The sequence below is a fragment of the Balaenoptera physalus genome (genome assembly GCF_965194825.1).
Source record: "Balaenoptera physalus genome assembly, chromosome: 1".
Taxonomy (NCBI): Eukaryota; Metazoa; Chordata; class Mammalia; order Artiodactyla; family Balaenopteridae; genus Balaenoptera; species Balaenoptera physalus.
The window spans coordinates 94,561,509-94,583,370 of NC_138882.1; the positions used below are offsets into that span (position 1 = coordinate 94,561,509).

The 21,862-nt window shown below is 46.8% G+C and overlaps 1 protein-coding gene across 5 annotated transcripts in view; it reads right to left on the reverse strand.

Annotated features, from left to right (window-relative positions):
- The window catches only part of VANGL1 (VANGL planar cell polarity protein 1), a 56,167-nt gene extending 45,720 nt beyond the window's left edge, over positions 1 to 10,447 (reverse strand). The window contains exons 1-5 of one of the 5 annotated variants that reach the window (XM_082459088.1): positions 10,302 to 10,412; positions 9,644 to 9,710; positions 9,331 to 9,505; positions 9,039 to 9,107; positions 1,016 to 1,222 (exon numbers count right to left, since the gene is read on the reverse strand). In XM_082459088.1, the coding sequence (XP_082315214.1) occupies positions 1,016 to 1,086 (71 nt within the window). In that variant the 5' untranslated portion in view covers positions 1,087 to 1,222; positions 9,039 to 9,107; positions 9,331 to 9,505; positions 9,644 to 9,710; positions 10,302 to 10,412. Of the gene's footprint in view, positions 1 to 1,015; positions 1,223 to 9,038; positions 9,108 to 9,330; positions 9,506 to 9,643; positions 9,711 to 10,301 lie in introns of all 5 variants that reach the window. The other 4 variants (XM_082459089.1, XM_082459090.1, XM_082459091.1 and 1 more) reach the window with 4 other exon arrangements.
- Positions 10,448 to 21,862: the final 11,415 nt, after the last annotated feature.

Sequence of the window (21,862 nt, forward strand, 5' to 3'; positions counted from 1 at the left end):
CACAAACAAATAAATCAATTAGATATCCATATCTTACTGCTGTTTTACGAAACAAAACCCTGCTCTGCATTCAGCTGCTTGTATGGGGAACTGCTCAGTCAGGGAAACACCACTATAATCACCATTCCCAGCCATTGCAGGGCTGTGACCACAGGTGGGCCTTTGAATGTGGTGCTGAAATGCCAAGGCCATTGATGGCATTAATACAGCCACTGGTTAGTGACCTACTATGTGCTGTGTTAAATGCTTCACAAGCATAATCTCATTTAACCCTCTCAACAGCCCTGCTATACCCATTTTACAGATGAGGGCTCTAAGTAACAGGTAGCACTGCAATTTTATCAACTGCACTCTTCACCAGTACAGTACCACCTCTTCATTCATTTCCTCGTTTCTCTCCTCACCATTCTGCAGGTCTGTAATACTGCGGGTCTTATGAGCACCAGTGCAGACCTGTTCATTCCTCACAGAGGAGGGGAAATTTGGTCCCATCACCGAGGTCTGAGTTTTCAAAACCCAGGCCTGCTCACTTGGGAAGACTAGTCAGAGAGAAATAAATAAGGCACCAGGCCAATCCCGCCACTTCAGTGGATAAGCCTCAGGCACATGCATAACGGACAATGAGTCAGCAGCTTCGGGTGAGAAGCAACAAATTAACACTTTTTTTTTTTTGAACTTTCACTTACATTCTTGGTAAAGCTTTGAGAGAACTGTCATCTGTGAAAAGTACTTAGAAATTAAAAACATTTCCACTGAAGGGAGAAACTTTAATTTAGAATCAACTGTGAGAAATTAAAGTCATCAACTGCAATGGTGGCTATAAAATGTGAATTGGTGGTGTAGCTCCTCCCAATGCCTGTTTAAATGCCCTTAAAGCTCAGCTTCTCACGCACCAGTGGACAGAACCTCCGGCGACAGCTGCCCTGCAGTGGGACTGTTTGAAAGTGAGCAGGCAGCCTGAGCAACCTGCAAGTTTCCCCCAACGGAAAAGTGGAACAAGCAGTAGCTTACATACCCTTGTCTGTGAGATTTTTTCGAATGACTAGAATAGTAAGAATATCCAGAATACGTGGATTCGGTATCCATAGCAATGGAGAGCTTGCTCTTGCTGAAGGAGCAGGTACTGTTTCTCCTTAGAGGTAGAGAATCTCACCTACTGCACTCCTCTTCAGACCTCAAAGGGCCTGGGAATCAAGGACTTACTCTTCTGCAGGAACGAATTCTGGGAAAACAGGAAAAAAAAAAAGATATCAACCTTCAAAGCCAAACCCAAGGGGCCAGAAGATCAGTGACAGTAGTAATCTCCTCTCTGGGGTCTCTGTGATGGAACAAGTGAGCAAGGGTGAGGTTCCTGAGTGCTAAATGCAAGCAGCCAGCTTGCCCAGGTGTCTGGGAGGGAGACAGGTGGGTGCCGGGCAAGCCCAACCCCCACCCCGCGGCAGCGGGAAACCGGAGGTGGGAGAGACCTGGCCCTTGGCCATCTCCCAGACACAGCCCGGCCTTCCTGGTATTCCAGCCCTAGACACCGTGCCCAGCTCCCACTGCCAGTGTGCTGGTTACAAAACAATACCCAGGGAAGCAGCTTTTAAGGGATTTGCTCAGAGTTTCCAAAAGCCACTGGGGGGGAAAAAAAAAAAAAGGTTCTCAATCTCTTTAATCCAGGAATCCAAAGTCCTGAGAATTTATCTCAGGGAACTAATCTCTTTTTTTAAAAGAAAAACTATGATTAGCACATTGTCTAAAATAGTGAAAAGCGAGAAACACTCTCAACGCCCCCCAAACAGAGGACTAGGTCAGGGAAACATGATTCATTCACCCAAAGAAACATCATAGAGCTGTTTAAAATGATAATTATGAAGAACAGAAATTTGTATGATATAGTGATAAATTTAGAAAGCAGGCTACATACAGCTTTGCAGATAGACACTGAAATCTACATTCCAGGTACAATCACAGAAGATCACTTATGTAAGGACAAGGATGACAGAGCATCAGAAAACGAAAGCAGGTGATTTATAAGCTGCAGGTTCCTGGGTCTTTCCCCACACTTTCATTAGATATTGCTATGCAATAAAAATAAATTGGAAACGTTTCCAAGTACATTCCTGAGCCCCATATGCTAAACCTTTACCTCCAGAGAAAGGAGTTCTGCACCCCTCACCCCAGAGCTGGTCTCCACTCCACAGGGCTCCTCCTTCCAGCGCCCCTGGAAGCTGACACTGCAAACAGAGCCAGTGAGATCAGTGTGAAGAAAAAACAAAGAAGCTGCAAATGCCATACCTCTACCCCCACTGGGAAGAGGCCAAGGCTTCTGAGCAATGACCTGCCAGTCTGGAGGGAATCACCCACAAGCCACCACTGGCCAACACAGTCCGAGCCTCAGTACCACCTAGGTTGTGTTTGCCCTTGTCATTCATTCCCTAGGGTCTGTCACCTAGGGCTAGCCTCCCTTGTCCTGATGTCCTGACTCATTATTTCATGTCTGCTCTCCTGCATGAGCCCAAGGTAAGCAGTGGGGAGACCCGGGGTCTAGCCAGGGCTCCTCACTGTCAAGTACAACGTGGGATAAGTCACCTGCCTTCTTGAGCCTCGGTTTCCTCATCTGTCAAATGGGGATAAACCCACCAGCCATGGACTTCACAGGGTTGATCTGGAGATATAAGCTGATACAGTATCGGGAGCTGGGTTCCAATCCCAGGCTTTACTCACCTGCTAGCTATACGACCTCAGTCAAATTATTAAATCTGTCTGAACCCACATCTGTAAAAGGTGAATAAAAGGGCTCATGCGAGAAACAAACAAGCTACAACTGTGACCACTCCCAGCACCGGCTCCGATACGCTGGATAAGGGGCATTTGGGGTTATCAAGACTCCCGTGACCAGTCCCCAACCTAGAGGCTCTCCTTGTCTCTCTCAGTAAGAGAAAGGCATGGAAAGGAGCAAGGCAGAGCGGGTGCCCATGCTCACCTTCCCACCTGAGGCTCACCTGCGGCCAGGCAGCGCTGGGCTTGCATCCCAGTGCAGTCCACGGCTTGCTAACTAGCTGTGTCCCCCCTCGGAGCCTCAGGTCTCCTCATTGGTAAAATGGAAATAAGGCAGCCTATTTTGTGCGGTGACTGTAAAGAATCAAATGTGGAAAAAAAACCCACTGTGGGCACTTTAAAAACATGTTAGTTTTGCTCTTGGACCTTCCCCCACTTTTCTAGAAGACTTTAAGAGGCGGCTCATCTTTTTTTTCTCCCTACTCTTCCTCCCAGCATGTTCACTAGCAATTTCAATGAGCTTTCAGCACCTTAGACTCTCACTGCCTTTCTGCTCTGGGCTATGCTGCTTGTTCTTCTCCATACCTGGCAGACACCAGCCTCAGGAGGTGAGCCAAGATCTCCAGACCTGCCCTGAATGAGCCTCTTTCCCCAAAGGCCCCTCACCCCAGCTCTCTGCTGACCTGCAGGTTCCAACACCCGGCTGCCTGGCCCAGAAACCTGACTGCTGTCTTCTACATCCAGAATTGACCATCCACAACGTCTATACTTTTTTCTGCCCTCCAACCCATTAACTCTCGATTCTCTTTTCCATCCCAGCTTCTAACTATTTCTGGCTAAATGCTGCTGGGGTGTCTCAGAGGCAGGTGGCCCAGGCCCCGAAGACCTGGGCTTATCCTATTCACGCTCCCCGGCCGTGACACCGTGGGGCAGACACTTACCTCTCTGAGCTTATCTCCCCACCCTCCCACCCCCCTGACCACCCCCGTAAAATGAGGCCATTTAAAATGATCTCTTCCTAGGGTTGCTGTTAAGCATTAAAGGAAGCTCCCAAAATAAAGCTTCTGGCACATGCTAATGCAAATTTCATTCCCCTACTGCAAGAGGACGTCATCCTTCGTCCTCATTAAAACCTCCGGCCATCCGTTAAGGCAACTCCAGGCATGTCCCTCAAAGGAAATCATGGATTCCCAAGTGCTCTTTGGGGGAAAGCTTTACCTCCACTCTACCAGCTGCCCTTGTCTGGTTTCTCTCTCACAATTCCTGCCTATACTTATCAAAGGGGTGGTTTGCAAATGCTGCCATTTCCTCCCTCTTGTCACCCCAATCCTCCATCTTCGACACTCAATTGAAACAGCTCTAAGTTGGCCAGAGATTGCCAGGAGCCAAATCCAAAGTTCCCATCCTTGTCCTCCTTCCCCCCAGACCTTCTTAACCCATGTGTTCATTCATCCGCCTCCACGTTTAGTGGGGCTATGAGAGACCTGCTAGGCGATGCTAGGTTACAGCAATGACAACGGCACACAGCACACGGCTGCCCTCGCGGAGCTCCCTGCTGCCTCTCCTCCGATTTGATGGTGTTTATGCTACTACTCCTCCAACAGTCCTTCCCCTCTCCCCCATCAAGTTATCTTTTAAGACTCAAAACTCACCCATTATTCTCCTCCGTCCATGGATTTACTCTAGGATAAGCTCCATGGAGACAGGAGCTACTGTTTACCTACCCCAGGATACACTGAACAGAAGAGGTACCCAACAAATACTTACTGAAAGGATAAATCCCCAACGCACATTTCCTACTCAGATGCCTCTTGCTCTGCTTGGAATTATCATCACCCCCGCGATGCTCTCCCGGTGCCCCGGACTGTTCTTTTCAATTTCCTCCACTGGCGCCATACAAACATCCTACTGACCCTCTAGAGCCAACCCAGCACCATTTTCACAACTCTCTCCCCCCTTCATCCCACACATTCTACTGTCACTCAGTGCCCTCTGTCCCCTGGGATCCACCCCTCACTCTCCCAGGTCTCAGGCCACCCACTTCCTCCAGGCTCCATGGACACAGGGCTAAACTATTACAAAGCCTGCAGGTTTCCTCACAGAATCCAGTCTCTCTAGAGAGTTCGGGCCCCTTCTGCGTCACACTGTCTCTATCAGAGCTATCAATTCTTGTCCAAGATCTCAGTGAGGATTAAGAAGCAGCAACCAGAGGCAGACGGACAAAATCCAGAGCCAACTCATCTCAAAAGCCAATGGAAGAGTTTCGACATAGTTAACAGAAAAACACATCCTGAAGCTTATCATTGCAGCAGTACCTTTACAAGATAGTTCCCTTGTATGCACAAGAAATTAGCAGAACTCAGATAAGGTCAGAGGGAGGCCTTATCAGGAAGATAATAAAGTAATGAAAAGGAATCAGGTTCTCTGGGTAATAAACTGATAGGATGCTGCACTGGCTTGAATAGGATAGGGTCATATAAAGGTGTAAATGTGGATCCTGGAATCTGGAACTATCTGTCTATCACACTGACCCCTGACATGACCCAGACTGTGCCTGGCTCTGGCTGGGCAGCTGCCAGAGTGATCTTTCAAATCACGACGTGGACGTCACTTCCCTGCTTAAAACCCCTCCATGGTGTTCCGCTGCGCTTCAAATAAAACTCAAAATCCTTCACTTGGTCTGCCAGGCCCTGCCCCCCTCCCCAGCTGGGCTTTCCTTCTCTACCCGAGGTTCTCTAAGGCACCCGGCTCTCTGCAGCCTCAGTATATCTGCTCTACTCACTCTTCACCCACCTCATTTTGCCCAATTCCTACTCATCCCTCTCAGCTGAAATACAGCTTCTTTCAAGGGCCTTTCCGGTCCTCCGGCCTCGCCTGGCCCTTTCCCAGTTCCCTGTACTTCTTGATATCCCAATTTCCAATTACGCAGGGACTGGCTCCTGTAGAGACAGTAAGCTCCACAAGGGCAGGGGCCTCTTTCATTACTCTCTCTCCAACTCCTGGAGCACAACAGGAGTAAATGTGTGCTGAATGAAGGAAGGGTTTAGGTGGCAGATCTCGGGACGTGGAGCCCATAGGTTCACTGTGGAAGAAACCTTAGAGGTCGTCTATTTTAAATCCTCAGTTTTACAACCGAAGAAAAAGATGCAGAGATTACATTCCACAGTGATATCCGAACCACCAAGAGTGGAGCTGCTCTGTTGCTTGCACAAGTCTTACTCAGCGGCAAAGGTTATATGCCAGACACAGTAAGAACTGGCACCAGTCTCTGCCTCCCCCTGTCTTCCTGTCATTTATCCCTTCCGGGCTGCAAGCAAACACCAGGATAGGGCTAGAGCTTGTCAAATCACATCTCATGAAGGTCAGAGGGCAGTGCTGAGACAGGTGCAAGAGCACTTTTGACTAAGTGGCAGCATCTTAAATCTGGAATTCCCTGGCAAAAATGTCAGAGAACCTCCTTCACCCCCCCTTTATTAAGAGCAAAGTGGGGATCAGTGGCCTCGAAGAGAATCTGTCCCTAAAGTCACATTCACTCACATAAAATATACCTGACTCCTACTTAAAAGGAAAATACAGTGTTCAGAAAATCATATGAGGGACATAATACGTTATGGTAATGACAGTGGTAAACGTAAGCTAACCTTCTCAGAAAAGGAAATTATAAAAATGTCAACAGCTCTGCCTATTAAGTGAACTTGGGTTGGAGGGTAGAAAGTTACCTTGCAAGGGGTACAGAGACACACGCTGAATTTAAAGAGCCATTCTGCTCCTTCTGCAGTGGATATATTTCCAAGGGAAGCAACTGTGTTTACATATACTGTGCACATCACTTTGAATATTTGATTTTTATCATATATATAATTCTAAAGGGTTTACACCATTTATTATTTTTATTGTTTTCAAGCTAACATGTTTCTCAAGGTACCCATTTTTAATTACGTGGCACTCAAGGGGAAAAGGATAATTTAGATAATTTTGTTTAGTCAACTTTTCTTCTACAGGGGACAAGCAATGAGCACAGGTTTTGAAGTTAGACTGTCACTGTTCAAATCCTGGCTCTGTTACTTATCAGCTGTGTGACCTCAGATTAAGTGCTTAACCTTTCTGTGCCTGTTTCCCTAATTATAACAACAGAATTATATTTTACTTACCTTATAGGCTCAAGGTGGGTTAAATGAGATCATTCATAATCATTCAGACTAATGCCTAGCACACGGTAAGCACTCACAACTGGTAAGCATTATTACTACTTAGTAAAGTTAAATTCCTTCCATTGGAAAGAATACCTTTGTAAGGCACATGACTTATGTATCATTTTCATTAAACTTGTGTACTTTTTTTGGTCCATGGGAGTCTACCTTTAATGAATCTCATTAGCTAGAGTCAATTAATTTATTGATTTCCATTCTTTTCCTTGCAGGCCTTCTTTTACCATCCCCAGGTTAGAAGTGAGTATCAGAGAAAACTCTGTGTGTTTTATTGGGTTTATCTGGAGGACCTCAGCGTTGTAAGGAAGGACGGGAAGAAGTATTTTGCTGAACCTGTGGTCTATAAACCATAACACATCATCCAGGCCACTGATGTGGGGATCAGAAGGATTGCGGCATTTGCAACAAACCCAGTGATGCTTTTATTACAACAGTGCTCTTATAAATGAGTGATTCCGGGCCACTATTCACAAGGAAAGAAAATGTCAACCTCATTTTACCTGTCTTGCCAATGATTTCAACTCACCTTCCCAGAATATCTCCTCTTGGCTCCAGTCATCAATTACCTCTGAAACACCCTTAACAGCTGGGTATAGATTTCCAAAAGCTGTGAATGGTTAATGTGTCTGGAGTTCTTACGATGTATATTTGTTTTCAAGTGACCCCCTTGTCCCCTGCCAGATTTATAAGCTTCGGAAAAGTAAATTTCGTAAGTACTACCTCCCCTGTAAATTCCATGATGCCGGGTCCAATGACTGCTGTCCAATAAGTGGTATTCAGAAGGACACCGATGGAGACAGACCTCAGCTGAACATACATGCACCTTTTCATCAGGCTTCGGGTGAGACCAAAGCCACTACTAGAAACACGGTCCAACCCCACGTCCACCTAATCCTGTCTTGTCCACCTTCTGGAAAATGGCACAGCACGACGCCCATACACAACTAGTCCCCTAGCCACAGCTAATTCACTATAAAGTGAGAGAGAAGGGCCATAATAATCTAATGGCTCACAGTTAATCGAGTGCTTCGTATGTATTAGGAACTGTTTTAAGTCATTTGCATATAATATCTCACTTAATCCTCAGAACAAGGCTTATATGGGAGAAAAAATATGAATTTCATGTTACAGTTAAGAAAACCAAGGTGGCATACCTGGTAAGTGCTGGAGCCGGGCCTTGAAATCTGAGAGTCTAATTCCAGAACCTGTGCTCTTGACTATGGAAACTATATAGCAATGTAGCAATTATCAGACTTGTTTATTTACAGAGAGGAGGGGAGGTAACAATCACAAATTGTCCCAAACCACACATAACCCACAAAGAATTCTGCAATTTCAACTCCTACTCACAGGTTCAGTGTCCCAAGCATTGTGGGGAGTCCAAAAGAAAAGAAATGAATCTGAAATAGTTCTAACTCCAAGGAGCTCACAGCCTAAAGGTAGAACCTGCCTATTAAAATACAATGTGATAAGTGCCCACTCAACCCAAATGCTGCTGAGGTCTGGGATAACAAACAGGGTGTGTGTGTTTGTGTGTGTTGGGGGATGGAGGGGAGAATACCTTCCTCACTCAACATTTGTTTATTCTCCAGTGGACCAGGGTGACCTGGCATTGCTTCTTGGTCAGGAAACCTTCCTTTACGGTTTCATCCTTTTGCTCAAGTACACAAGGCAATGGAAATGTATTGCCTGGCAAGCAGTCCTTACAAATATGCTATTCTCAAAATTCTCCCATTTTACTTACAAATTAAGTTACAACCAAGTCACACTGCCAACACTGTAACAGTGAAAATTTCACCCTAGCTGTTTCACTAATTATACTGAGAGACACCGAAGTCTAGGAATGCTAAATGCTTATGGATAGGTGAAGAGTGTTATTTCTTTGAACTGGAGAATAAACCGTTTCCTCCCACAAATCAAAGCCCCAACTATATCACACTGATTTAGTTCAACTCTAAAAACTCTAATTAGTGGTTACATAAAATGACGAATTACATCTCCCTGGATTCAGACAGTTTCTGCCATCTCACTTAAAGAGCCTAGGAGCTGTGTAATCAAACAACCCACCCACTGGAAGGAGAATGCTAATTAGCATTGTTGATTGGTGACACAAGTTATAATATTTTTCCAGCAACCCTGTAAAATTTATAAACACATTAGTGAAAATGCCAGATTCTTTACAGCTTGCTAGCTTTTGGAATAAATGTCTAAAAATACATGCATTTCCAATCACAGCCCCCCAAAAGGGGTTTAACAAAATGCACGTGCCAGCCACACAATCATCATAATAAAGAGCTCTAACATCTCTTAACGAGCGGCTAAACGAGCTCACAACACCTTCGCGGGGTGGGCTTTATACCTGGTTTGAAGCTGTGAAAACTGAGCCACAGGTTTCTCGGCTCCAAGTCTCACTAGCTCATCTCCGGGCCGCCAGGCCGCGGCTCCGCCCCACTCCTGCCTCCGCCACCGACGCGTATAAATTTTTATAAAGCTTCACACTTCTCCGGACACGTTTGCTTGGGGCAGTTTAAAGCCTGTAGGAGGAAATGAGGTCCTGCCCGTGGCGAAGGCTGCCCCGAGGCGGTGAGATTGTCTCCAACCCGGACGCCTCGGGCAGAGACTAGCCGGACGCCTCCTGCTCCACCCTGGCGTTTTTGAAAGTAAACTCCTACCTGCCTGTTGCGCTCTCCGATGCGCAACCGGACTCGCCCCCCGCCCGCCTCCAGGGCCAGCTCCCTTCTGTAAGCGAGGTGGGAACACAGGCCAGCTCTGTGCCGGTTTCTGGCCCAGGGTCGGGCGGGCCCCCGGGCGCGGGCTGTTCCCGGGTCGAGCCCCGCGGCGGGGTGGGAACCACGGAGCGCGCCCGGCTCCCGGGGTGCGCAGGGCGGTCCGGCCCCAGCCCCGCAGGGCCGGTGCCTCAGTGCGGATGCCTGCAGGAACGCTCGGCCACTCCCTGCCGGCCGGGGCGCGCACCCCAAAGTGCAGCCAGGGTAGAAGCGAGCGTCCGAGGCGTGGGGAGGAAATGCCCGGACCGAGGAAGTGGGGTGCGCGGGGAGCGCGGCCCCAGGGCGGGAGGGGCGCACCTCGCGGGGATGGGAGAGGAGTGGGGTCCCGGGAAGCATGGCTCGGGCTATGGACCGCGGGAGGTAAGGAGGCTCCCGGCCAGAGGCGGGAGGAGGGCAGTGAACCGGGGTCTGAGTCCGGGGTGGGGCTGCGGGAGGAGGACTCAGGGGCTCGCGGGGTCGCGGGTCCGGGTGGGGGAGTCTCCCCGCGGGAGGTCTGCACCCCGCGCCCGCCGCCCCGCCGCGCCCGGCCTGCGGCGGGACTCACCTCCGCGCCGGCCGTGCGGGCTCCGCGGCCCGCGGTCTCGGCTCGCAGCGGCCCCGACTCTGCGGCCTGCACTGGGCTCCTGTAGAGGCAGAGCCCCGCCGCCGCCGCCGCTGCACTGCTGCTTTCCGCTTCCTGTCCCGGCGCCGCCCCGCAGCCCGAGCCCAGCCCTGCGAGCCCGGCGCGGCCGCGAGCCAAGAGCAGCGAGCGCGGCCGGCCCAGCCGAGGGCCCGGCCCACCTGCAGCGCAGGGCGGGGCCCGCCGGCGTCTCCCCGCAACCCCCAGGCTCTCCGCGCCCCGGACACACACACACTCACACTCAAACACACACACCGACTCGCACACACACCCGCGCAGGCACACTCGTACCCACACAGACCCTAGGGGCTGACCACACACACACTCATCCACACATCACAAACACATGGTCAGGGATTGACCCCCCCAGCACCCCAACATACTTGCACGCTCAAGCTTACACACTCATGCACACACAGACTCACAATCATTCACAAAATTCAAGCCTGTCTGCCCCCACTGGAGCTTCAAAACACATACATTTGCCCAGCAGCCCAGGGACTAACACCCTCCACACACACACACACACACACACACACACACACACACTCAAATACACATATTCCAAGAACCAACCCACAAATATCCATATATACCCACACCTCAACCCACATACACACTCACACTTAAACTCACATGCAGCTCAGGAAATGACCCCACATATAACCAGGCACACCCAGACCCCCTATAGGCCCCCAAAGCCGACCCTACCCCTCCTCCTACCTTTAACAGCGTGGTCACTGCCCCCCAACCCCAGTATCCTAGAAGCTACTAGAAGAGCACACCTCTGAAGGCAGGCAGCCCCAGGTTCCAATCCTGATTCAACCAGGTCTGCTTCTAAGTCTTTGTTTCCCCGTCTGAAAAGCAGAGAGGAAGATAAAGCCAGCCTTTGCAGGATAGTGGTGAGGATTATGAAAAGTGGCTGGTGCCCAGTAGACACTGAACAGTTGCCAACTATTCATATGAATATTTACACTCTTCTTACTTAGTTGTCTTATGTGGGTGAATAGGGTTAGGGATCCATGTGGAGAGTCTGGAATCTGGCTGGGACCCAAAGCAGCTCACATGGCAGCGCTGCCTAGTAGAGGTGGTGTATAATGAAGTAGTATGGGCAGTGGGGTGGGGAAACATACCCACGCTGAACTAGCCTTAGTTATGGAACTTTAGCCCCCAAAGCCCTCACTCTTCCCTCACCACCTCTTCCCCATCCTCCCTAGTCCCCATTCTCTCTCCCATATATATTATATTTCTTGAGGACATTATATGTTCAATGTAGGTGATCTTCATGCAGCCCCATCCGGCCACCAGGCTTACTGCTCACTCTTGGCCGTGTAAGGCGTCTGACCCTCCCCCTCGCCAGCCTCTTACCTGTCTCCTGAGGGCAGCCAGCCTCCTAAGGGTAAAGCCCATTGTCTGTCCACCCGAATCAGTGCTCAGGTGCAGAAATGTAGAGTTTTATAAAAACATGTCTCTTTCATCTTTAAAGTGTAGACCCTTCAAAGTTATAACAGGCCAGGGATTTCCAATTGCAGTTATGACATTACTGAATAGCCCCCATGAGAGCTACAGATCCTCAATGGATTTCCATGAAAAGTGATTTTAGTACACTTTAGTGTATTATGTCTACCTTACCGTGTGGTGCTTTTGTGGGAAAGAGAGGTAGTGCAAAATAAACCCTTTTTTAAGATAATAAATTCACCTTTAAATGCCATCTACTGTTTGTTTTTATCTGACAATCTCAAGTATTCGAGTTTAAAAGATGAGTTGGAAAACTTCTCAGGAACTGAATGATTGTATAACCCGGCTCCCATTACCTGTCACAAAGTGGGTCAGCCTTAACCTAGGGTTCGGTTAGCAGGCTTACTGAACTCTTGCCTAGACTCTAGCTTAACCTTAATCAGTAAAAAAGGTAATATTGGGGGCTCCATCTGCCACTCCTTGGTCTTATCATTTGTGCCAAAGTCAGTTGGGGAAAGGGGGTACTATGTACTGGGTGTTCTCAAGACAACAGCGTGACTGTAATTCCACAAATTCATGCATATATCTCTCTCCCTTCCTGCCCATTCTTGCACATTTCCCAAACCCTGAAATGCTACCCACTAAAGTTCTTCCTGCTACCAAGGTCCAACACAAATGCTGTCTCTATAAAGCCTTCTCCAGTTCTCCCAACGAGAAAACGTTCTCTTCTCCTCATTTGAATTCTCTGGATTTTTATGTTCACCTTCTACCGTGTATTGGTTATTTTGTCTCACTCCTCAGTAATGTGTAAATGCTAAGTCTTTATCTCTTTTCTGTCACAGGTCTTTCCACATAGTAGTCATTTTGAAAACTACTTAGCAAATGAATGAATGGCTATAAAATACCACTTGCCCCGGGAAATTAATAATCTAATCAGGAAATAATCTAATTGGAAAGTAATCTAATTGGAAAGTTATGACATGTGCACATAAAGATAGTTAACAACAAAAGAATATATAAAATGCTAAATGCACTATTGGCACACTTTTTACGAAGTCACTTATCCAGCCTCAAGAATTCTGAATACACCTGAAAAAAAGGAGTTAAGTGAAAAAGGCCTCTGATCAACTGAATAGGTTGCATAAATTTATGCTTTAAAACCGATAGACTTTGGGACTTCCCTGGTGGTGCAGTGGTTAAGAATCCGCCTGCCAATGCAGGGCACACGGGTTCGAACCCGGGAAGATCCCACATGCCGCGGAACAACTAAGCCCGTGTGCCACATCTACTGAACCTGCGCTCTAGAGCCCGCGAACCACAGCTACTGAGCCCACGTGCCACAGCTACTGAAGCCTGAGTGCCTAGTGCCCCTGCTCTGCAACAAGAGAAGCCACTGCAATGAGAAGCCCACGCGCTGCAACGAAGAGTAACCCCCGCTCGCTGCAACTAGAGAAAGCCCGCACGCAGCAACGAAGACCCAACGCAGCCAAAAATAAATAAATAAAAATTTTAAAAAACCAAAACAAATAGACTTTATACATAGGAGAATCTCTCATGCCCTCACTTAAGACACTGTTTACATGTAGTTTACAAATATTTCTATAAACTTCGTCGTCTGATTCCTAAGCCCACTGTAGGTTAGAAACTCATTAAAAGAGAGCAGGAGGTGACCTCAGGAGACCCCAGGGACCACAAAGGGGGGGTCATTGCAAAGACTGTTTAACTCCAAAACTCATGCCCTTTCCTTTTCCCAGTTCCTCCTCTTGGTACATTATCACATCACAGAATACCGATGACCCTGAGTTATAAAAGTTAGATGGATATTCTGTAGATAGTACTCTATTTAAGAAGACAGGGAAGGTGTTGGAAAAAAATTAGATTTCCATCCAAAATGTTTGAAATGTTAAGAAGTGCTGGTTCTTTAAAAGTCCATTTTCTGTAAAATCTACGTATGTGTAATATCTGCTTCTAGGTTAATAATGCCAGTGATGAGGCGCTAAAATATGGGTTATTAGTGCCCTCAGGGAGAGTCACACGGGGCTGAATGGTCAAGGTCAGCTTGTCCATGAGGACAAGAAAAGAAAAGAAGGAAAAGAGGAAAGAAAGAAGTGGAACGGGCACAGGTGGAGGACAGTGGCTGCAACAGTGACTGGCTTCTCTCAAGTACTTGCTTAATCACTGTGAGTTGAATAAATGGGTAAATAGTATTTCTGTTTGGAGTCTGGGCAGGGGTGTGGAGAGAACAGTGTCTGAGATAGAGTCAAGGGCAGTGAGCAGAGTGGTTAAGCTCAAGAAAAGGGCTCATGCTGAGACATAGAGGATTCAAAGTTGAGTGGCTAGGATTAGAAGATGGAGAACTTCGAATCCAATATTAGTGTCTGAACTTTTTAAAATGGGCTAGCAATGTGATAAAGTATTCATCCACCCATCCATTCATTCAAAAACACATACTTAGTACCTACTAGAGGCAGGCAATGTATGAGCTACGGAGAAACAAAAGTAGATAATGCAACATTGATCCGTGATTCAACAAGTTAGTCAACAAATATTTATTGAGCACTTACTTTTTAAAATTATTTAATTAATTAATTAATATTTGGCTGCGTTTGTTCTTCGTTGCTGCCTGTGGGCTTTTCTCTAGTTGCAACGAGAGGGAGCTACTCTGTTTTGGTGCACGGGCTTCTCATTGTGGTGGCTTCTCCTGTTGTGGAGCACGGGCTCTAGGCGCTTGGGCTTCAGTAGTTGTGTCACGTGGACTCAGCAGTTGTGGTGCACGGGCTTAGTTGTTCCACGGCATGTGGGATCTTCCCGGACCAGGGATCGAACCCGTGTCTCCTGCATTGGCAGGCGGATTCTTAACCGCTGCACCACCAGGGAAGTCCCTATTGAGAACTTATTAAGTGCCAGTCACTATTCTAGGCTCTGGGGGTAACATCAAAATAGACAAAAGCTTCTGCCCTCATGGAGTTTATATTCTAGTGAGGGGGAGATGGGCAAATGAGCAGCATGTCAGATGGTTTAACAAGTGCTCAGGCGAGAACAAAGCGGGATGGGAGACAGGGGTGGGGGTGGGGTGTGCCCCTCGCTGTCCTGGAGGATGTCTTACTGCAGCTTCAACAGAGCCTCACAGTGGAAGAGGAGAGCGCTGGGACTGGGACCAGAGCAGCACAGAGAAAGGGGCCAGCTTAGCCTGAAGAAGCGGCGTGGCTTCACCCGGCCATGACCCTGGGAGCAAAACTTGAAGGATGAGTATTTGACAGAGGAAACGGGAGGAAGCATTCTGGGTACAGGCACAGAAGCGTGGCAGAGTACGTCCAGGAAGCCATGTCTGACCGTGTGCCGCGCGGATGCGCCGCAGGAGAGTGGGGGCGGGGTGGCACAGGAGGCCGTGCAGAGCCGCAGGTCTGGAAGGATGAGGCACCGGAATGCCGCTGGTGTCCGGAAGGAGAGGAAGGAAGTTCTGAAGCAGCGCGGCTCCTCGGGGGCCTGCCAGCAGTTTGGCCTGGGGAGAGCATACGGGAGGAAGCAGGGCTGGGATGGGTGGAAGCGGGCAGCACGACCTGGAGAAAGGGGGCAGAGTCCGGAGCTCGCAGGGCTCTATGTGGTGAGCTTAAAAGCGTGGGTTTTATCTGGTAGGCAATGGGGAGCCATTGAAGATTTTTACGGAGAGGAATAAGATGAGCTGACTTTGCGGTTTGGAGAGTGGCTTCTTGAGGAAAGAGTGAAGGCAGAGGGACCAAATAGGAGAGACATAGGGAGCCTGAAGTGATGAATGGGCCTGAGTTACTGCAGCCTTTGGAGGCAAATATCAATCACAAATGGGGAACAGAGAGGAAGAAGAAGTTCAAGGAGAAAAGGTAAGTTCAGTTTTAGGTATGTTGAGTGTAAGTATCTTTGGGAGGTGCGGGTGCAAACAATAAGAGGTCACATTTATTGAGCATTTATTATATGCCAGCACTGTTCTGAGTATTTTATAGGTCTTATTCATCCTTCACAACAACCCATGTTTTAGGTATTATATCATCTATATCCATTTTACAGAGAAGGACACTCAGGCATAGAAAGGTTAAATAAACGGCAGGAGATCATGCAGCTGCTGACAGGTGGTGCCAGGCTTTGACCCCAGTTTTGCTGACCACAGACTCCCCGCCTTTAATCCATCAGCTATACTGCTTCTTAGGTAAGATTAACAAAAGATTAGACATAGTAGGAACAAAGATCAGTGAACTTAAAAACATAGCAATAGAAACTATCCAAGTTTGTTAACCTCTTCTTATGCAAGGTGTAATCCGTTGTTAATCCCATCCAGTGTACTTCTTCATTTTGTAGTTTTCATCCTAAAAGTTTGATTTGTGTCTCTTTTATATTGTCCATGTTTCTACTTAAATTTTTGAAGCTATGAAATGCAGTTATAACTATTTTAAAGTCCTTGTCATCTGAATTTGACATCTGTATCAATTCTTTGTCATTCTCAAATGGCTGATTGATTTCTTCCCCCTCATTATGGTCATATTTTTCTGCTTCTTTGGATGTCTAATGATTTTTTATTGGATACTAGACATTGTGAATTTTTTTGTTGACTGTTAGTTTTGTATTCCTATAAATATTCCTGAGCTTTGCTCTGGGATGCAGCTAAGTTACTTGGAAGTCGTTTGATCCTTTTAGGTCCTCCTTTTAAGACCTGTTATGTGGGACCAGAGTCATGTTTACCCTAGGGCTAATTGCTTCCCAATACTGAGGAAGACATTTGTGAGTATTCTACCCAACACCCCATGGATTATGAGGTGGGAACAGGCACTATTCCTAGTTAGTGTGAGCACCAGGTACTTTTCCCTCTAATCCTTTTGAGTGGTTCTTTCCTCAGTCTCAATACTCTCCTCACATTAACACACTCATCAGTATTCTGTAGAAGTCGTTAAAGGGACTCTCTGAGGTTCTCTCTCTGTGCAGCTCTTTCCTCTCTGGTACTCTCTACTGGAAACTCTAGCTACCTTAGTTTCTCTGGACATTCAGGGAAATATCTCCTTATCTCATGCAGTCTTCTGGGCTTTTCCGGGTTTGCCTTTCCTAACCACAGTAGGATTTCTCCCAAGAGAGTAAGCCTGGGCAATCATAGGTCTCACTTTATTTGTTCCCCATCTATCAGGGATCACTGTCCTCTGTTGCCTAATGTGAAATGTCTCAAAACCACAGTTTTGTGAATTTTGTCGAGTTTAAAAGTTTTAGGCAGGAGGGTAAATCTGGTCACTGTTATTCCATCTTAGTTAAAAGTAGAACTCTTGGATGATTTACATGTAATTTAATTATTGACTTGGTTGGCTTTATATCTACTATGTTGCTCATGGTTTTCTGTTTGTTCGATTTGTTCTTTTCCATTATTTTTCTTTTCTTGCTCTCATTTGTATTAATTATTTATTCGTGATTTCATTTTATATCCATTATTAATTCATTCGTTACTTTTTTTTTTAATTAATTAATTTATTTATTTATGGCTGGGTTGGGTCTTCGTTTCTGTGCGAGGGCTTTCTCTAGTTGCAGCAAGTGGGGGCCATTCTTCATCGCGGTGCGCGGGCCTCTCACTATCGCGGCCTCTCTTGCTACGGAGCGCAGGCTCCAGATGCGCAGGCTCAGTAATTGTGGCTCACGGGCCCAGCTGCTCCACGGCATGTGGGATCTTCCCAGACCAGGGCTCAAACCCGTGTCCCCTGCATTGGCAGGCAGATTCTTAACCACTGCACCACCAGGGAAGCCCTCGTTACTTTTTTTAAAGACTTTTTTAGAGCAGTTTTAGGTTCACAGGAAAATAAAGAGGAAGGTACAGAGATGTCCCAGGTACTCCATGTATGTACACCATACATGCACAGCTTTCCCTGTTATCAACATCCCCCACCAGAGTGGTCCATTTGTTACAGTTGATGAATCTACAATGACACATCATAATTACCCAAAGTCCATAGTTTACCTTAGGGTTCACTCTTGGTGTTGTAAATTTTATGGGTTTGGACAAGTGTATAATGACATGTATCTATTGTTATAATATCATAGAGTATTTTCACTGCCTTAACAATGCTTGGTGCACTGTGTTTTCATCCTTCCCCCTCCCCAACCCTTGACTTCCACTAATCATTTTTCTGTCTATATTTTTGCCTTTTCCAGAATGTCATATAGTTGGAATCATACAGATATAACCTTTTCAGATTGGCCTATTTCACTTAGTAATATGCATTTATGGTTCCTACAGGTCTTTTCATGCTTGATAGCTCATTTCTTATTAGTGTGGAATAATTTTCCATTGTTTGGATGTACCACAGTTTATTTATCCATTCACCTACTGAAGAACATCTTGGTTGCTTCCAAGTTTTGGCAATTCTGAATAACGCTGCTATAAACATCTGTGTTCAGGTTTTCATGTGTACATAAGTTTTTAACTCCTTTGGGTAAATATCTAGGAGCACAATTACTGGATCATATGGTAAGAGTATGTCTAGTTTTGTAAGGAACCGCCAAACTGTCTTCCAAAGTGGCTGTACCATTTTCCATTCCCATGAGCAACGTAGGAGAGTTCCTGTTGCTCCACATCCTCACCAGCATTTGGTGTTGTCAGTGTTCTGGATTTTGGCCATTCTCATAGGTGCATGGTGGTATCTCATTTCAATTTGCATTTCCTTGATGATATATGAGGTAGAGCATCTTCTCATACACTATTTGCCATCTGTATGGCAGTGCTGAAATGTCTTTTAAGGTCTTTGGCCAATTTTCTAACCGGGTTTTTTTTTTTTTTTTTCTTATTGTTGACCTTTACTAGTTCTTTGTATATTTTGAGTAACAGTGCTTTATCAGATATGTCTTTTGCAAATATTTCCCTCCAGTCTGTGGCTTGTATTTTCATTCTCTTGACATTATCTTTCACAGAGCAGAAGTTTTAAATTTTAATGAAGTCCAGATTTTCAATTATTTCTTTCTTGAATTGTACCTTTGTTGTTGTGTCTAAGTCATCACCATACCCAAGATCGTCTAGGTTTTCACCTATGTTATCTTCTAGGAGTTTATAGTTTTATGTTTTACATTTAGGTCTTTAATCCATTTGAGTTAATTTTTGTGAAGGGTGGTCTGTGTCTAGATTCATCTTTTTTGCATGTGGATGTCCAGTTGTTTCAGCACCATTTGTTGAAGAGGCTGTTTTTGCTCCAATATGTTGCCTTTGATCCTTTGTCAAAGATCCGTTGACTCTATTCATACGGGTCTACTCCAGGGCTCTCTATTCTCTTCCGTTGGTCTACCTTTTTCCCAGTCATGCTGTTTTCTTGACATCAGTGTAGAATTCTGGACCCAAGATCTTTCTTACTGTCCCTGGGGGTAGAGGATTTTTACTTCTACTCTTCTTCTAGCAGCGATGGTTCTTTGCCTATTTCCTGGGGGAGAGTTTCCTACCCTCTCCCAAGAAAGGTGGATTTTACTCCTCCTCTCAGAAGCCGTGCATCTATAAGGTACACTCTCTCTCCCTCAACAGCTTAAGGCTTTTGCTTCATAGGAGAAAAGGGTCCAGGGAGCAACAGGGCTTTGTGCCTGTCCCACTCAGCCATCATTACCTTCTTCCCTCCTGTGGCAGAGGAGACTCTCGTCAATCTGCTGCCCTGCGCCCAATCTCTCTTGTGAGCACCCAGTAGAGGTTCACGAAGAAGAGATTACAAGTGAAGCAAGCTCTCCTGGTGCCTAGTGCCCCACTATTCCAAACTGACATGCTGACCCTCTCTTGGCCTCCAAGAATTTGTTAAGTTTTTAGCTTACTTTTTACTTGTTTGTTTAGCAGCCTCATCTTTCTCCCAGGCTCTGCCAAAGGAGAGACACTGTGTGTGTCCCACCTTGCCTTTGAGGGTCTTGTTCCTCCTTGGAACCTGGTTAGCTTAGTTGCCTTGTGAACTCAGATCACTCATGGGCTCTATAAAAGTTATAATTTTATAGCTTATCTAGCTTTTACTCATTGTTAGGATGGGAATAATATTCTTTCCAGCTCTCTTCATCCTGAGAGGAAGCCTCATTCTCTTAGCATCGAATTCATTCTTTTTAAAAAAAATTTTGTTTAATCTTTTCAAATTATTATTATTTTATTTTTTTGGCTGCGTTGGGTCTTACTTGCTGCGCGCGGGATTTCTCTAGTTGCAACGAGCGAGGGGAACTCTTCGTTGTTGTGCGTGGGCTTCTCATTGCGATGGCTTCTCTTGTTGTGGAGCACGGGCTCTAGGCACGCGGGCTTCAGTAGTTGTGGCACACGGGCTTATTTGCTCCATGGCATGTGGGATCTTCCCGGACCAGGGGTCGAACCTGTGTCCCCTGCATTGGCAGGCGGATTCTTAACCACTGCGCCACCAGGGAAGTCCCCGGATTCACTCTTTTTCTTAATGGCCAGAAGAGGTGAGTCTCCCGTTTCACACAGAGGAAACTGAGATCTTGGAGAGGTTATCCGCCTCGATTGGTAGGTGATGATGCTGGGACTCCTCAGCTACCAGAAATCTGTGAGGTCTTCATTGGGATGGAGGGGCAGGATGAGACAGCAGAAAGCTTGGGCACCCTGGGAGGTGAGAGAGCATGGGGAATAGAGGCTGCCCAAGGGGTGAGGGTCCAAATATTCACACGTCTGTCGGAGGCAAGAATCTAGCTATCAACCAAAACCAAAAAGCCTGACTGGGTGGCTTTCTGAAACATCACTGGCCAGGAATTGACCCACCCAGGGTAGGGGAGGAGGCTTGTGGAGGACGGTGATGATGCATCCACCACAACTCTGCTCTGCACTCAGGATCCAGGACGATGCCTCACACCCCCCCCTCCACCGCCTGCCCCCCTGACCTTCACAGCTGTGCTCTCCACCACTCCCAACCTGCTCCGTGTCCCTCCACGATGCAGACACACTAGCCTACTTGCTGTTTCTCAAACACATTCCTCCCTTTCCTGACATTATTGACTTCTTCAAGGTGTTGCCTGAACCTGTAATGCCCTGTCTGACTCTCACAAAACGCCCTCAGTTCTGCCTTCCAAAGCTGAAGATGGGGGGGAACAACTCCGTGTGTATATGTGCGTGTGTCCATCCAAGACAGTGATGAGGGCAACAGTGGGCATTGTGTACGTGAAATGAAAGTAAGGCTCTGGGTGTGACTGGCAGGAGGAGAGCACCCCAGGAAAGGTGAGGGATGGCTCAGAGGGCACTCAAAGGGGAGGAGAGACAGGCAGAAATGGGCTTGCTCATTCTGTCACAATTCTAGAGCGTCCCTGGAGAGATGCATCTCATCCATCAGCGCTAATGTTTTGGTAAGACGCAAGTGTCTAGCTACAAATGAGACAAGAGTTAACACAGCAGGGTAACGATGACAGCTCTTGCTGGGGATGCTCTTTCAAGCCAACTGCATGAAAAGGGACCCAGTGAGGCTGCCCCTGCTGCAGACAGAGGCGCAGACAGGGTAGGTGCACCTAGGTGAATGGCTTGAGGGGTCGCGGAAGGTCTAATGCTGGAGTGGAAGAAATCCCACGATTAGGGATTCAATACTTTACCACGTCCTCCATACCATGTCTTTTAAAATGCAAATCTAAGAAGGGTGGTATGTTTGATTCCTTTGGTTTGGTTTTATGTGGACAGCATGGGCTTTGAATCCATTAGAACTGAGTTCAAATCCTGACCCTACCAATTACCAGCGATGAGCGCTGCGAACCTTTTGTTTTTAGTCTTTAACCCTTCTGAGCATTCATTCCCTTGTCTGTAAGATGAGGACAATGATACCCATCTTACAGGTATGTGAGGATGAAGTGAGATGGTGAACATAAAATGCCTCACACAGCATATCCCACAAGAATCATCCATTCACCCATTCGTTCACCAAATATTTATTGAGCACCTACTACGTGCCAGGCACCCCTCTACATGCTGGGCATTCAACAGTGAACAGGGCAAATTCCCCACCATAATGGAGCTTGTATTGTAGAACAAGGTGATAAAAAAGTAAATAAACAGGTAAATATAAAGTATATCAGATAGTAAG